Genomic DNA, 16,457 nt, shown 5'->3' with positions numbered 1-16,457 from the left:
GATGTCGTACACGCGTACCTGCAAGAGATCTTCTCCTGCCCTGCGCCCTCCCAACTAGATCATGTTGGACTAGAGCGCCTGCACGCATCAGTCCACTGTGCTGTCATGATATTCAGGAGTCTCGGCTACGATGGGGATCTGAATAGTTTCGAGAACCTCAGACGAGTTGTTCAAAGGCTCCCATCTGAGATGAAACGTCTATGGGGAGAATATGTCTTGAACCTGGGAGAGAGACCGACACTGGTGCACTTTGACGAATGGCTTCGCAGGCAGGTCAGGGTGGCCCTCAACTACGCTGCCGTGTCTCCACAGCAGAATATGGCGACTGGCAAGAAGCCGGCAGGACAGCCCCAGCGGTGGAAGGGCGACGTGAAGCCGAGGCCCGTCCAAAGAAGTGCTCTGGCCACAGAGATTGATACATCAGGCACGACTTGTGTATGCTGCAAGGAGCAGCATGAGGTGACAACGTGTCCGATCTTCTTGAAGAAATCGGTTGATGAAAGAGCCCACTTCATCGCCAGTGCGAGGTGCTGTTTCTTCTGTCTGAAGGCTGGACATGGCGTTCGGCACTGTCGCTCGGCAAGGCCGTGCGGCATCGACAGCTGCAAGATGAGACATCATCAGGTGCTCCATGGCAGCAAGAGGGTCGACCTCAGGAACACTGGCCAGCGCGTGGTAGCAGCAGCATCAGTGAAGGCGGGCGCGACCACAACCCTGCTGCAGGTCGTACCAGTCACCGTCCTTGCCAGTGGTGGCAAGGAAAAGCAGGTCTGGGCTCTACTAGACCCTGGTTCTCAGACTTCACTGGTGTCCGAAGAGGTAATGACACAGCTGAATCTTCAAGGGGAGCCACAAACCCTCCGCCTGCAAAACGTGGAAGGATGCGGGCGCCTCCAGAACTCCGTGAAGATGAAACTGGAGCTCAAGGCGTCAGGTGGCGACGGATCAAGAATAGTGGTCCCTGAAGTTTTCTCCGTCAGGGACATCAACGTCACGGTTCCAGAGCTCCCTGACAAGAGGATCGAATGGAAGCACCTGCTGGACCTCGACCTTCCAGACTGCTCAGGGAAGAGGGTCGATCTTCTTCTCGGCGCCAACGTCCTTGAAGCGGTGCTTCAGCTGGAAGCGAGGACAGGGAAGGTGGGCCAACCGGTGGCCATCAGAACCGTCTTCGGGTGGACGCTGACGGGCACGGTGAAGGGATTCCTGCCAGAACGAACGCGCCAGGTGATGCTGATCAGGAAGATGGCTCCAGACGATCAACTGTCAGCAGCACTCCAGGAGTGGTGGAGCACGGAATCGTTTGGGAGCAGGTTTGAAGGCCAGGATGCCAAATCTCCCCAAGACGTCAGAGCCGTGAAGATCATGGAAGACACAACCAGGAGACTGGACAATCGCTACGAGACGGGACTCCTGTGGATGAGTGATGATGTGTGCCTACCTGATAACAAGATGATGGCGGCCAACCGGCTGTACTCCCTGGAGAAGACCCTGATGCGACAATCTGAGAAAGCGGAAGCTTATAAGAAGGTTGTCGAGGGGTACGTCGAGCGCGGATTCGCTCGCAAGCTAACCCCAGAAGAAGATCAAGAAGCACACCCCAGGAAGTGGTACCTGCCACATCATGGTGTAACGAACCCCCGGAAGCCCGGGAAGCTCAGAGTAGTGTTTGATGCGGCTGCCAAGTGTGGCAACACTTCTCTGAATGATGTGCTGCTCACGGGACCTGACCTTCTTAAGAACCTGCCCGGCATCCTCCTGAGGTTCAGAGAGGAACCCGTCGCTCTGACCGCTGATATCGAGTGTATGTACCACCAGGTCCAGATAACTCCGCAAGATCAACCAGCACTGAGGTTCCTCTGGAGAGATTTGGATGCAACGAAGCAACCAGAACCATACACCATGCAGGTCGCGATCTTCGGGGCCAGAAGCAGTCCCGCATCAGCAAACTTCGTCCTGCAGCAGACCGCTAAGGACTGCAGCAGTAGCACCCCGGCAGGGAGAGCAGCTAGAGAAGCGGCACTTACAAACTTCTATATGGATGATTTCGTCCACGCTACGAGAACCGAAGAAGAGGCAGCTGAGATGCAAACCGAGGTGACAGAACTTCTCAGAAGAGGGGGGTTCAGGCTGACAAAGTGGATGAGCAGCTCGCGGAAGGTCTTGGAACGGATCGAAGCCGCAGAGCGCGTTCAAGACATCGATGTCGCGGTTCAGAGTGTGCTAGGCTGCGCCTGGAACACCATCAACGACACCTTGGGAGTCAGAGCTGTTGACTCACGTGTACCGTCAACGAAGAGGGGAGTAGTGCAAGGAGTAGCTCGACTATTCGACCCTCTGGGGCTAGTCGCTCCGTTCTCTCTCCAGGCTAAAGTTCTCATTCAACGCCTCTGGGCGGGGAACTACGACTGGGACGATGAGCTCGAGGGGACGGAGCTGCAGAGGTGGTCTCAGTGGCTCTCAGAGTTACACTATCTGGAGCGGGTAACCGTCCCGCGATGCTTCGGAGGCGTGTCGGCAAGTGACGGCTGTCGGAGAGAGCTTCACATCTTCTGTGATGCTTCTCAGGATGCCTTCGGTGCTGCCGCGTACGTCGCTACGACGATGCCTGATGGTCGCCGCGTCTGCTCCTTGGCTATGGCGAAGACCAGGGTGGCACCCCTCAAGCAGATCTCAATTGTAAGACTGGAGTTGCAAGCGGCTGTGCTGGGCGTCAGAGTAGCAAACGTGCTACGGACGGAGCTGTCGGTCAGGGTGGATAGGGTCCTATTCTGGACCGACAGCACAGTTGTTCTGCAGTATGTGAAAAATGACAGCCGCCGCTTTCACACATTTGTCGCTAATAGGGTGGCAGAAATTCGAGAGTCTTCTTGCCCTGACCAGTGGCGACACGTGCCGTCGAGTCTGAACGCAGCTGACGTTGTTTCCAGGGGAGCTACGTTGTCTGACCTGTCATCAGATTCTCGCTGGAGCGCGGGTCCTGGGTTCCTGCTCCAGGAGGAGAACTGCTGGCCGGAACAGCCATCTCTCACGAGTACGGCTGTACTGAAAAACGACCCAGAAGTGAGGACGGAATCAGTCATGCTCACTGTGAAGCATGACTCTGATACTACAGTTCTTCCCGACGCTTCGAGATTTTCGTCGTGGACGAAGTACAGAAGAACCGTGGCATGGGTACTGAGGTTTGTGAAGAACTGTGCCCCAAAGTCCTGTCAGGAACGAGCAGACTGGAGACGCGCAGGACCTCTGTCAGCAGAGGAACTGAAGCAAGCAGAGACGAAGGTACTGAAAGACTGTCAAGCTAGATGCTTCGCTGAAGAACTGGCAGAGATCCAAGCTGGCAAAGAAGTGAAGACTGAAGGGAAGCTGCGACAAGTGACACCTTTCCTGGATGGTGAGGGTGTGATGAGAGTCGGTGGGCGTATCGACAAAGCGCCCGTGGCCTATTCGACTCGCCACCCGGTGATCCTGCCATCGAGAGACGACGTTACTCGCCTGGTAGTGACGCACTGCCATGTGAAGGTTCTTCACTCAGGACAAGAAAGAACGTTGACAGAAGTCAGGAAGACATATTGGATTCTGAAGGCCCGCTCGACAGTCCGGAGGATCCTACACGAGTGTACCGTGTGCAAAAGACGAAGAGCGATCGCGCAGGTCCCAAGAATGGCGGAGCTGCCGGCCAGCCGGTATGACACGTCCAGAGCCTTCAGCACGGTAGGAGTCGACTACTTCGGGCCAATGTTCGTGAAGAAGTACAGGAGGACCGAGAAGAGATACGGCGTCTTGTTCACCTGCTTCTCGACCCGCGCAGTACACCTGGAGGTAGCAAACGCTTTAGATACGGACAGTTTCGTCATGGCACTGAGGAGATTCATGGCAAGGAGAGGGAAGCCAGACTCAATGTACTCCGACAACGGGACGAACCTCGTCGGAGGTGAACGTGAGCTCCGTGAGTCTCTACATGAACTCGACCAAACTCGCATTACTGACGAACTGAGTCAGGAGAACATTAAGTGGACTTTCATGCCTCCCAGCGCCAGCCACATGGGCGGCGTATGGGAAAGGCTGGTGGGCAGCGTAAAGCGCGCGCTCAGAGTAACTATCGGATCTCAGTGTGTGACCGATGAAGTACTCCACACTGCTCTGCTCGAGGTGGAGTCAATGATCAATGGACGGCCGCTGACACACGTCAGTCCTGACAGTACGGATGTTGAGCCACTGACGCCAAATCACCTTCTGCTCGGGTGTGCCAGCGCCAACATGTCTCCTGGCATATTTCAAGACAGAGAGATCAGCAGCAAACGACGTTGGCGTCAGTCACAAGTACTGGCAGAACATTTTTGGAAGAGATGGCGAAATGAATATGTACCAACACTAGCCAGTCGGCAGAAGTGGTTGCGCGAGAGAAGAAATCTCAAAGTTGAAGACGTCGTGCTGATGATTGAGGCAGACTCGCCACGCGGGTTCTGGCCCCTGGCCCGAGTTACAAGAGTGTTCCCGGGCTCGGACGGAGTAGTTCGTACCGTGGAACTGATGGCAGCGGGGGGAGGCAAGTACCGGCGCCCGGTCAGCAAAGTGTGCCTCCTGGAGCCTGGAGGAGGCTGAATAAGCTCAGAACTGTTCTGTGTCAGAGCTGAGTTGAAGGATGGCTGTTATGTTGGTGACGACAGTGTTGTCCTATCACGTATATCCCAAGTATCCTATGTTTTCCTTTTGTTTCTTCCTAACAGATCCCTCCTGATGGCGGCTAGCTGCGGCGGAGGTGCTCGTCGGCTGAGGCGAGCTGGAGTCCTCCGAAGCTGCGTCCGGGGACGCTCATCGGCGGCGGCGAGCTGGTGCTCTCCGAGGCTGCGGCGAGCTGGTGCGCTCGTCGGCTGCGGCGAGCTGGTGCTCTCCGAGGCTGCGGCGAGCTGGTGCGCTCGTCGGCTGCGGCGAGCTGGTGCTCTCCGAGGCTGCGGCGAGCTGGTGCGCTCGTCGGCTGCAGCGAGCTGGTGCTCTCCGAGGCTGCGGCGAGCTGGTGCTCTCCGAGGCTGCGGCGAGCTGGTGCGATCGTCGGCCGCGGCGAGCTGGTGCGCTCGTCGGCTGCGGCGAGCTGGTGCTCTCCGAGGCTGCGGCGAGCTGGTGCTCTCCGAGGCTGCGGCGAGCTGGTGCGCTCGTCGGCTGCGGCGAGCTGGTGCTCTCCGAGGCCGCGGCGAGCTGGTGCTCTCCGAGGCTGCGGCGAGCTGGTGCGATCGTCGGCCGCGGCGAGCTGGTGCTCTCCGAGGCTGCGGCGAGCCGGTGCGCTCGTCGGCTGCGGCGAGCTGGTGCTCTCCGAGGCTGCGGCGAGCTGGTGGTTCTCCGGAGCTGGTACTGCGGGAGCTCGCCTGCCGCACGGAGCTGGTGGCAGTGGGCGGCGGAGATGACTGCTGCTCTCCGGAGCTGTGACTTCGGCAGCGAAGCCGATACCATGTGAGGCGTGGTGTCTTCAGGATGAACGCTGTAGATGTGTGCGCGCGGCTGTGGCTGTTGAGTGGGCGACGTACCGAAGAGGTTTTGTGTTCAGGCTTCCGTTATCCCCGCTCAACGAGGTGTCATTACGACACCGGGGGGAGGATGTAGCGGACTGAGCCGGAGCGGGTTGGCCTGTGCCTTGCTCGACAGGTGGCGCTAGTTGTGGACACAGGTGGCGACGATGTTCGTACTGACCATTGGATGGTGGCGCCACCCTAAGCCAGTGGTGGCGCAGAAAGTCCAGTGCGCCGCCCATCGACGTGGCGTTTTTTGGCTGTGTGGCGCCGGCGTGAGACGCATGGAGTTTGTGCGCCGCCGTTCGCCACAATGTGATTCGGTGGAAAAACTTTGGTATGTTCTTTCATTATTTTATATTATTTGCCGTTTCTATTGCATTGTTAATGTGATATGAGCCTGACATGATATTAGCGATATTTCGGCGATAGGTAGACCCATGTCTATCGGATAGAGAGTAAAAATGCGTTTCTGGCTGATTTCAGAAACCTACGTTCTACCTACATTCTACATTCTACATTCTACGTTGCTACACTGCTACTACTTCTATCTACGGTCCGCATTTCTCCGCTATGCCGCTGTCTTATTTGTCCGTTCCTACCACCAATTGTTCACCTAAACAACTTTGCCTTACCATATCGTTTTCGCCGTTGGCACGCTGCCAGATGACGCTTTTGCCATGAAAGCCTGAATATATTATTTATTTGTTTTTATTTGTAGTGTCTCAAAGCCCTAACCGTTTCCCACAATCCCTATTCGCTGACTCTGAAACATATCAGCTCCCTCCTTCACTCTCTCTTTCACTCACTCACTCACTCACTCACTAGCACACACTCTCTCTCCCTCTCCCTCATTTTAACCCCCTCTCTCCTGTCGGCAGTCGGGCCGGACCTTGAAACGTATCAGCTCTGAGGAGCGACTGGAGGACGGCGCGGCCTCCCCGGAGGTCGGAGGACAGCTGGGGAAATGGAAAGGCTTCAACCTGGATAGCTCTGTCGAGCTGGACGCTGACCCAACGCTGGGAGTCGAGACGGGACTTCGTGGTCAGGTTGGTGGGCATTTGGGGAGGGCGGGATGAGTGTATTTGAAGCGTGACGTCCATTAAATTGTTGTCGAGTGAGATAAGGTATCTCCAATGTGCTAGTTTTGTCTCGTAGTAGCCGCATTTTTAGCTGTAAGTCAAAAGTTTTTTTTTTGTAAGTCTACATATTCACATCTATCGACAAATTTTAGGAATGCACGTCATCATGAATGTTCATACTTAAAATACGGAGCTGAAGTCATTTCATGTCGCTCATGATCAAGTAATAAATGATGTCCTTCATTATGTTGCTCCACATTTTCCACAACCGAAGCAGTTTTTGCTTCTGATAAACCGGTCATGCGTCAGTGGACGGCTGAGAGTTATTGTATGACCGCTGACAACGCCACCTACCTCGCACAGAGCCTGAACATTCAGCTGCGGCGTGGCTGGTCGGTGAGGCTGGGCTTCTCGCTACACTCAACAGATGGCAGTCACGTCGTGTCGCAGATCCACCCTGATAGTGTGGCGGAGCGAGACGGACGACTCAGGGTCGGAGACGTTCTCACCAAGGTACGGCGACTCGTGTGAGAGTCATGTGAGAGTCATGTGTGAGTCATGTGTGAGAGTCACTTTTGCCGGCCCACGTTTACTTACTGGAGCCACGCGTATGCCATGCCACTTTTGCTATACCATGGGTGTCTCATGTCTTCTAGACAAGTGATGGAGTGGGCATGAGATGACTGAATGGTCACCGTTCCGTGCTTCTATCCTCAGGATACTGAAATCCTTCTCCTCCACGCCGCAACCCCTCTCCGGGCTGGACAGGCAACTTTATCTCATGCGGGCTGCTCCCTTAGAGCGGCAACGCTGCTCACGAGGGAGCGCACCCCGTAGCCGCCGGTGCAGTGAGTACCTTGGGGCTGATCGGCCTGTCCTCCGGGATGGGCTCAGCCCCGGTGACTCACTAGGGTGCCTGCCCAGACCAATGTCTCCCCCTAATTCCTAACATCCTTCCGGCTCTGAAATGGTCTAATTGGACCGAAAGGGCCTAACCCAACAAAACAAACAGACAAACAAACTGAATGGCCTAAGTGATGAGTTTGGTCTAGAAAAGTGGTTTAGTAGCTTGGCGATGATGCGCCAAGTCTGAAATTAGATATTGATTCTTGATGAAAGGTAAAGAAACGTTTTCTGGTGCTGAAGTGACGGCCATAGCCTGTTATTCACCGCAGCTACATTTGCCATTCGGCTCGTCTTTCGACATTAGCACTCATATCACGACTCACTGATCAGAACTTACAAAGAGTTATGTCCACTGCTTGTTCCGAATGGTGCCGTCTACCCGACTCTGTCCGATTATATCCCCCTGACATGTGACCCGCTCCCTCGCCGCCAGGTTAACGACACCTCCGTACGGGACATGACCTCCGACCAGGTCATTGACCTCCTGCGCAAAACCAAGGGCGCCATCAGCCTGTCGGTGGTCCGTCTGTGACGTCACTACACGTCAGCACAGAAGACACATCAGGGAACGCCGTCATGATGACGTCATCGGCACGTCATGTGATGTGGGACATCACTGCGGCGGATGGTTCGAACAAGAGTCGCCAGTGATATGGGTGTGATGTCGATTGATGTGGGTGTGATGGGCAACGTTGCAGGAGCGAAGAGTTGATGGTTGTGATTCAAAGAGCTGACATGTTGTCGGAGGTAAAAGATGTAGAGCAGAAAGTGCTGCCGCCGTGTGGTGAAAATTTGAACTAACGTTGCGTTGGGTTTATTGTGAGGATTCCTCTTTTTTTCAGATAGATCCACCACAAGTCAGAGACTACGAGCTTGTTAGGTAGTGGAGTATAATTTAACAATTTAATGGTTTTAAACGACTGGCAACGAACGTTTATCCCATCACACAGATACATTAGCGTAATAAGCCATTCTGTTCCGTTATCTTCGGTTTTTACGATAAGCGTCGTTGTCATGTGCGGGAATAGAAGTCTTTTATTTTTGTTCGCTTACCAGCTTCAGGAAAGGAGTCTGCTATTTTTCATTGTAGTTTGTAATGCGAGTGAGAAGAGCCAAAGACGTGGAATGGACGATGCCGGCAATGTAAATCAATGCGTGGTGCGAGCTTTAACCAAAGGGATACATGTTCAGGAGGAAGATGTTGCGTAGTGTGTCAAATTGGCGAAAGACAACGTCATTGTGGTCAGTGAAATGCATAGCCAATAAGGTAGAGTGGACACTTGGGCAGTCAGCATTACGCGAAACAGTGAGCTTCAGTATACAGTGAGCTACAGTGTAAAGTGAGCTGCAATGAGCTAAAATGAGCTGCTCGCTCCAAACTCTACCGTCAACTCAACATCCCGCGGTGGTTTGGGCCAGCGAACTTTGGTGGTTCCAATCCAAACGATGACCCAGCGATTATATTTTCAAGTATTGTGGTGGCGTGTGGTCATGACCACGGGGTGGCTATTCACTAACCCAATGTCGGCTAGCCTCAGGTGAGCTAGCTACAGATGGCCTAGCCACTCGAGAGCTAGCCGATCGTAGGCTGCCCACTAGTGAGCTAGCCACTGGTGAGCTAACCGACAGTGAGCGATCCACAGATGAGCTATCCATTGGCTCCCAACTCGGTCTAATATCCAGCCGAGTCCTGTTGCAACAACTGAACGCGAGTCACCACCACCCCAATCAATGTGTCTGTTTTACTGTGTGTCTGCGTGTGTGTCTGCGAGGAACGGATGTGCGTCTGGGGTGCCTCTGGAGAGTGCCGCGCGGTACCGCGGAGGTACTGAGTACTGGGCGCGGTGGACGCTTGTGGTTCTAGTTTGGTTATGTGTGTGGTAAGCAGGTATATCGATAATAAATGAACAGTGGACTGACGATGTGTTTGGCTGTCGAAAGCCGGAGCAATGGGTTTGTAGAAAAATATGGAAGTCTGTACTGTTTCTATTACACCTTTTTACGCCCAATTTAGGTGGCAGTGTACACATATCAGTTATAGTGCAGGTGATTTGGACAGCACAGCATTCTCTGTCTATGGCGATCTGTCGAAATCGGTTGCATGTTTACTGAACTGTGCGCACTTCTTCCATATTTGGCCGTAAAAAGGTGTACTTCAAGAGACGTTAGGGCGTACCTAGAAATAATCGAACGCGACTTGTTTCTTTTCGTCATATGACTCAGGAACCGAGTAATTTTAACTTTCCCCTCCCCATTCTCCCTCCACCCCAGCGTAGAACGACTGCGCCACCAACACCGTGGCGCGAGTCGAATAAGGAGTTTTACTCGCGCTATAGATATTTCAAATCCTGTTCCGCAATAGCTTAGCGCCCTTTATTATAATTTAAAATTGTCGAAGCACATTCCAAGTTATTTTGAGCATGTTCTGAACGTCGCTTACCGCTTGTTGGTAGAGCTATACGGCCCAAAGGATGAGCCAGATCGAGGGGCACCCCCCCCCTCCCCGCCTTGACGTATAACGGGTAACGGCGCAGGTGCGATTATATAGACCCTGAGCTATTCCGCGTTACCCTTACAACAGAAATTAGACATAACAATGCTCCATTTTTTCTTTCGAATGGCTGTTGTCCATTATATCTCTAGGTGATGGTGTGCAAAAGACGAAACGATATAAGTGTTAACCGTGTCAACGCCAAAACATCCTTGCTATTGGCTAAAGTTGGTCGATACCTCGTGCCTGTCAGCATTACAAAACGCCCCAATGCGCGGTCAACGGAGCACATCAGAAGTGGACGCCGCCAATTCATCACATGCTTTTGGACCAGGACTTTGTTAGCTCAGGCAGTGAGGACTTGCTTCAATTTACTAATGTTTGGCATTATAGCTGCCAAACAAAGCGGCCATAGGGCTGGCTAGAACGCAACACGATGCTACTGTTGTCATAAGGATTATTTTTGCGCATTGGATCGCACTTCAAACAGCATGGTGCTTTCAGACCGCTACGCCTCGTGCTTTTCAGGATAATAATAAACTTGACACTTGCGACAGCTACGACGATATTTATTTTAGGCGATTAATTGACCTTTCCTCGGGCACTGTGCCTGATCAAACACCATGCCTTGATGATGGTTCCCCCGTGGTGTGAATGGTCGCACCAGTTCGATACAGCGATCGCCGCCCACGGTAACGGGGCTGGTCGGCATTCGCCAATCTTCGCCGCCGCTCTGTCCGGGCTACAGACGACAGACGACGATGGTCTGCGACGGCCAGTTTGGAAGCCGATCACCTGGTTTGGAGTAGCTTCAGAGTCCCGGACCGACCAGCTAAGGACCGACCGCCCGGCAGAGCACAGTGACCTGCCCTTGACGGACCGCTCAGCTTAGGAATAAGAACCTACTGTATCCACTGGATCGACCAAATCTACCTACCCAGGAACCCAGGTGTGGCTTAGCGTCCAAGTCCATGTAATGCAATCCATATTCTTAGATTGAAATTTCATCCTGAGAAAGCGTACGCAGGTGACGGGACACGCTAAGACCATCAATTCATTCTCGGACTAAGAAGACTGAAGAAAAATGCTAGGACGAGGGCTTAGCAGTGAATAGTCTGAGAGAAACTCAACAAGTGCAATCATTTCAAGCAGCGCCATGATTTCAATCCATGTGAGACGGCCCAAGATCGGAGCAGAACATAAAGCTGATAGCCTACAAGATGCCACAGTCAAGTCGTCAGTAATCTCCGCGCCCTTGTCAATACTGATCGCTCTGCTAAAGTTGACAGCGCAGTGCAGTGGCGCCGGTTGTTGCCAATTTCTTTATGCAATGCTTGTACTCGGGATGGCCACTGTCGCTTGTCTTTTAGGAGGCTGGACCACACTCATGCTGGGTCTTGACATGCTGAAAAACGGCAGCAAAATTTTCAACGCACTTAAAGTCGAGCTTCTTCGGTGTGACGTTCTTTCTGATGTGGTTTACAATGATGGTAACGTTTTTCTGTGGACGTCGCCGCACGGGGGTTTTGCTGGAAGAGTCCCTGGAAATATTGCAAGACATCAGCATCTGTCCTTCTTTCGCGGAACAGCGCATTAAGAACGGCCGCCGCATGCTTTGCCTGCTAATTTCCGTTGTCTTGATATTAGCTATTGGCCTGGTCAGCTACATCATGATTGATTCTGAATATTCAAAATTCCTTCCTATCGAAGAACACGCTTCTATTGCCACAATTCTTCCTATTACAATTAGCAGCGTGGTGTTTGCCTCTTTAGTGATGATCGCGATTAAATTCGCGTTATTTTGCAGTCTCTTTGTATGTGGCATAGAGACTGTCAACTCTGAGCTCAAAACCTTGGCCGAAGATGATGGCCCTGTGAGCTGGAGTGCCCTGAGGCGCCTGAGGCTGCTGCAGGCCCGGCTGAGCCGCGGATTCTCCCGGGTCACCCAGCAGCTCCGACCTGAGCTGATCTCCATCATCTTCTACGGCACGCTGGCCCAAGTGATGACCATCTTCCAGCTGATCGGAGCCACCCAGCAGGACCAGAACATCTCCATCTGGGGCGCGAACCTCTTCCTTCTACCGGCTCTGGTCTTCACTCTGCTCCCGAGCTGGTCTTGTCAGAGAGTGCTGGATGCCTCCGAGGGGACCCGCGCCGCCCTGCTGACCGTGGAGCCGCAGGACGCACCCGCAGATCGTCAGCTAGCTGCTCTACTAGCTGCCGCGCGGCGTGACCTGGAGACGTTCGGCGACCTGGGCTTCTTCCGGCTGCGGCTGTCGGCGATCCTGGGCACCACGTCCACCGTGCTCACCTACATCATCATCATGGTGCAGTTCCAGATGTCGGAGAATGGCTGCGGCGACTCGGGGAGTCACCAGGGCAATGCCGCAGCCTCAGCCTGAGGAATCTGAGGGGTGGAGCGTCGCCACAGTTCATAGTTACATCGTCAAGTATGCTCGTAACATAAGGTACAGAATACCCGGACAGCGATACGTCTATTTTAACCTTCGCCCCAGTGGGGGGGGGGGGGCATATGTTACCACTTACCACCCTGTCGCGTTCTTTGCGTGTAAATAAAAAACCGCGGCGCGTAGCGCCGCGCCGCTTGGGGTAGCTTTTGGTACATCAATTTTGGACAATGTGTGAAATTTTTGACCCCAGGTCATGTCAGGTCAGGTCACAAGGTCAAGTTAACCCGCGCGGGGCTGGGGTCTCCAGCCGAACGCGCGGGGCTGGGGGGGGGGGTAAATTTTACCCCCCTGTTATCTCCCGAACTAATGGTCCGATTTGGAAAATTCAAACGCCAATCGAAAGCTCTCATCACGAACTACTAAAAACATGTACTTAATTTAAAGTTTGAGGTCAAGGTCAAGGTCAGGTCAAGGGTACAAATTGCAAGTTTCTACAGTATCGGCCTTGCACCGTAGTTGCCGAAGAATGGAGTCATGGACTGAGACTGATCGCCCAAAACGTGTTCTTAGGCTACCAAGACAATATTCATTGCATACAATATCATTCAGAGGTCAAGGTCAAGGTCAGGTCAGGTCAGGTCAGGTCACCAAAAAACAAAATATAGAAAAGGGCATGTGCGACACATGTTTTATGGGTCATTTTACTCATAGAATTCAATAGGCACACTCAATAAGTGATATGGACCACCTCTGGATGAATTTCAGGTCGAGGTCAGGTCAAGGTCAGGTCAAGTGAGGTCAAATTTTGAAGTTGGTTGTTAAGGCCTAAAAAGGTGTCTATCTGATGCAGTTTTTCACGGCGAATCGAATGGTGCTATTTTTGTTTCCGTACGAGGTCTAGAACTTCCAAAAAAGTCATTTTTCAAAAAAAATTGTGTGTCGTGACGTCAGAAAATTTTGAATAACTCCCACATTTTTGACCCGATTCTTCTAAAATTTGGTATGTAGGTGCACATAGACCACTTCTCTGACATATATTCCGTTTTTTTTCGATAGACTCAAAATTTTGGATTTTATAATGATTTTCCCAAAAAAGTCAGTTTTTTGAAAAAAATTAGGCTAAAATCCAAAATTTTCAAAAAACCGAGATAGCCATTTGATAGACAAAGTAAAATTACGGATAACCTTTTTGTTACGTCTTGATTCCTTTAAAAATGAAGATGTTAGCGGCGTTTGAACTTTTGCCGTTTTTGAGGCGAAAATGGCGAACATGACGTCACTAAAACGTCAATTTCTCAAAAATTTTCCGACGGATTTCGCTCAAATTTTCAGGGAACGTGTCAAATTGATGTAAGAAAAGGTACTGAAAGTTTGGCGGCGCTGCGCGCCGCCGTTTTTGAGATATCGCAAAAATTCGCGAGGGGGGGGGGTAAAATTTACCCCCCCCCCCCAGCCCCGCGCGGGTTAACTGACCAAGCCTAAAAAAATGTTTGCAATCATGTCCAGCCTGCAGTGTTTGTCAGAAAGGTCTCAAACTTGGTGGATTGCATGCTAATATGGGCGCCTACAATTTGTATATCTCGTATTTTTATATCCGTGACCTAAGGTCAGGTCAGTGGCGTGACATTTCCATTACAAGTCAATGGAGAAAAATGAAAATGCCTCTAGATCCGTGTGTACGCATAGGAACAGTCCAAATATTTCAGAATCACAATGATTTAGTCCACTCGTGATGACCAGGGTGTCATTTTTGCTGATAGCCTCTAGAAAGGTCATCCGAGGTCATTTGAGGCTACAGCCTACAAACAGTTTTTTGCCAATAACTCGCGATTGGAAAGAGATAGAACGCTGGGGATGGTCTCATTGTGTTGGTCTTGTTGAGACGCATCGACTGATATGCAACATGACTGTTGTGATACGGGCCCGTACCCCCTCCGTTTGTGATACGGGCCCGTCCACGTGTTCGTCCCGTTTCGCTCGCGGTCAACGGTCGCTTGTCCGCCGCCGCCGCCCCGGGTCAGGCCGCGGGCGGTCGGCAGCGTGGTTGATGTCGGGTGTTTTCGTCTGTTCCGCCGGCCAGTCGGTTTTGGGCGGCGGAACTGGGTGTGTCTCTTGAAGTGGTCAAGTCCCGTTACAATATAGAGTCAATCAAGAGAACTGGAGTGTCACGGCGGAGGTCGGCAGAGCAGCGAGTGCTGAGGATACAACAATGACCTTTTCCGGTCAGGTCATGACCTTGACCTGAGGTCAAATTTTCAAGTTGACCTTTCAAGGTCAAATTATAGTTCATTCGACGCGCCTCAGCAAGGGGAACACGATTCTGGCAATAGAAATGTCGTGGCTTTTTGTAGTCGAAAGTTATTGTCGAAAAACACTTTTCGTAAAAACAGCTATTTTTGGAGTTTTTGCCCTCTGGAGGCTAAACCGTTGACCTGAGGTCAATATTGATAATGACCTTTTCAAAAGAAGAGTGCAAAAGCTATCGATTGCTTTTCCATGCGTTTTTCTAGCTACCATAGTTCCTGAGATAGCGGCATGTTTTCTGAAAAATATAATGACAATTGGCAAATTTTGACCTTTGATGACCTCTGGTGACCCCAATATTGCTCTAAGGTGAAAAATGACGGTAATACTTTCAGACGTACGCATTGAGAGCTATCGACTGCTTTTTACCGCGTCTTAATTCTAGCCCTCTTAGTTTTTGAGTTAGAGGTGGGTGGTAGCATATGCCCCCCCCCCCCCCCACCAGGGCGAAGTTGACTGAGACCACCACTGGGGTGCGGGTTAAGCACGGAAGAGAAATGATGTATTCGTTATTTATTAACTTTTAAGAGATGCAACTGTGCTGGTGCACGTCAGTGGCGCAAGGTGACGATGCTATAAATGTCGTATTGAATAAATGCATTTATCCGATGGACAAATATCCTTGATTATGTAGTTGTTACAACTTTGTGATGCATCTGATAAGCTCGCCAAAGTGCTGCCTTGCACTTGACTTTTTTGTATGTACACTAGTTATGTGTCATCTCCACGGCCTTTGGCTTGTGTTGTGTGGACATATATATTTGTCTGAGCTTTACATATAGATAACCTTACGACCAAGGGTCCGCGCAGTCTACACAACCCCTTGAATCAGTATGTATTGGTGAGCAAATATCACTTTTGAGAACGCTAATCACGTGTTTGAATTGTAGACTATGTTCGGATGTTTCCGGTCGACAAGTCGTGCCTAAATCGGTCTATATCGGTCTCCCACCTATCATGGAACATGTTGTTCGACGATGTAGGTACAGATGTCAAGGTCAGGGTCAAGGTCAACCTAACCTAAGTCATCTAAAATCATTGCTTTTTAGGCAAGCTGAATTTACTTTTCGTGAAGTTTCTTTGGCTGCATTTTGGGTAAAACCTTCTCATTTCATGATCTCATGTAATATGGACACATACACAATCGGTGCACACATCAGTATACACACAGACACACACAGACGACATACAAACACATATCATTGACCTTGACCTAACTTGACCTGAAATGACCTCAGCAGCAAAAACCTTGTCGGATAGTGTGACAAAGAGGTTCTAGCTGGCTTGGCACCACAAAACGGCATCGTCATCGGTATATGATGAGCAGCTCACTTGATATCCAACGGTGACCCAAAACAGCAACATTTTTTAGCTTGACCTGACCTGGAAGGTCAATGTCTGACCTGAGAAGGTAAAACTGGGTACCTATCATTGGATTGGTATCTTCCCAAAGAATCTTTTTGGTCCTTACTGCGAAGCTCTATCTCCAACAGGAACGAAATGGCGCGGGGGGGGGGTTGACAACCACCCACCCCCATCCCATGTGCGTTCCAGGATGGGAAAATGGCATGTGCGGGCGAGGATTAAGTTCTCAAGACTCCTTCATACCAAATAACAACCTCACTATGATTATGGCTCACGATGCATCATCCGCTAAAGCTAAGGATGCCCGTCTTACCCTACCCTTCCCTACATACTAGCACAGGTCGCGCAATGCCCCGAAACTGGCATCGTCTTTCCTAACGGTGACCAGCCACCG

The 16,457-nt window shown here is 51.6% G+C and overlaps 2 protein-coding genes across 3 annotated transcripts in view; both read left to right on the top strand.

Annotated features, from left to right (window-relative positions):
* The window catches only part of LOC122365107 (tyrosine-protein phosphatase non-receptor type 13-like), a 102,022-nt gene extending 92,611 nt beyond the window's left edge, over positions 1–9,411 (top strand). For both annotated transcript variants that reach the window (XM_043336050.1, XM_043336049.1), the window contains exons 11-13: positions 6,386–6,553; positions 6,950–7,099; positions 7,926–9,411. In XM_043336050.1, the coding sequence (XP_043191985.1) occupies positions 6,386–6,553; positions 6,950–7,099; positions 7,926–8,024 (417 nt within the window). In that variant the 3' untranslated portion in view covers positions 8,025–9,411. The remainder of the gene's footprint in view (positions 1–6,385; positions 6,554–6,949; positions 7,100–7,925) is intronic.
* LOC122365106 lies at positions 74–4,916 on the top strand. Its single transcript, XM_043336048.1, has one exon. The coding sequence runs from the start codon at positions 106–108 to the stop codon at positions 4,603–4,605; it is 4,500 nt and encodes a 1,499-aa protein (XP_043191983.1). The 5' UTR covers positions 74–105; the 3' UTR covers positions 4,606–4,916.
* Positions 9,412–16,457: the final 7,046 nt, after the last annotated feature.

This window comes from Amphibalanus amphitrite, unplaced genomic scaffold, assembly GCF_019059575.1.
Source record: "Amphibalanus amphitrite isolate SeventyFive unplaced genomic scaffold, NRLGWU_Aamphi_draft 000715F_arrow, whole genome shotgun sequence".
Lineage (NCBI taxonomy): Eukaryota > Metazoa > Arthropoda > Thecostraca > Balanomorpha > Balanidae > Amphibalanus > Amphibalanus amphitrite.
Note: the sequence above shows the minus strand (reverse complement) of the source record. Positions and strands in the feature narration are given on the sequence as shown.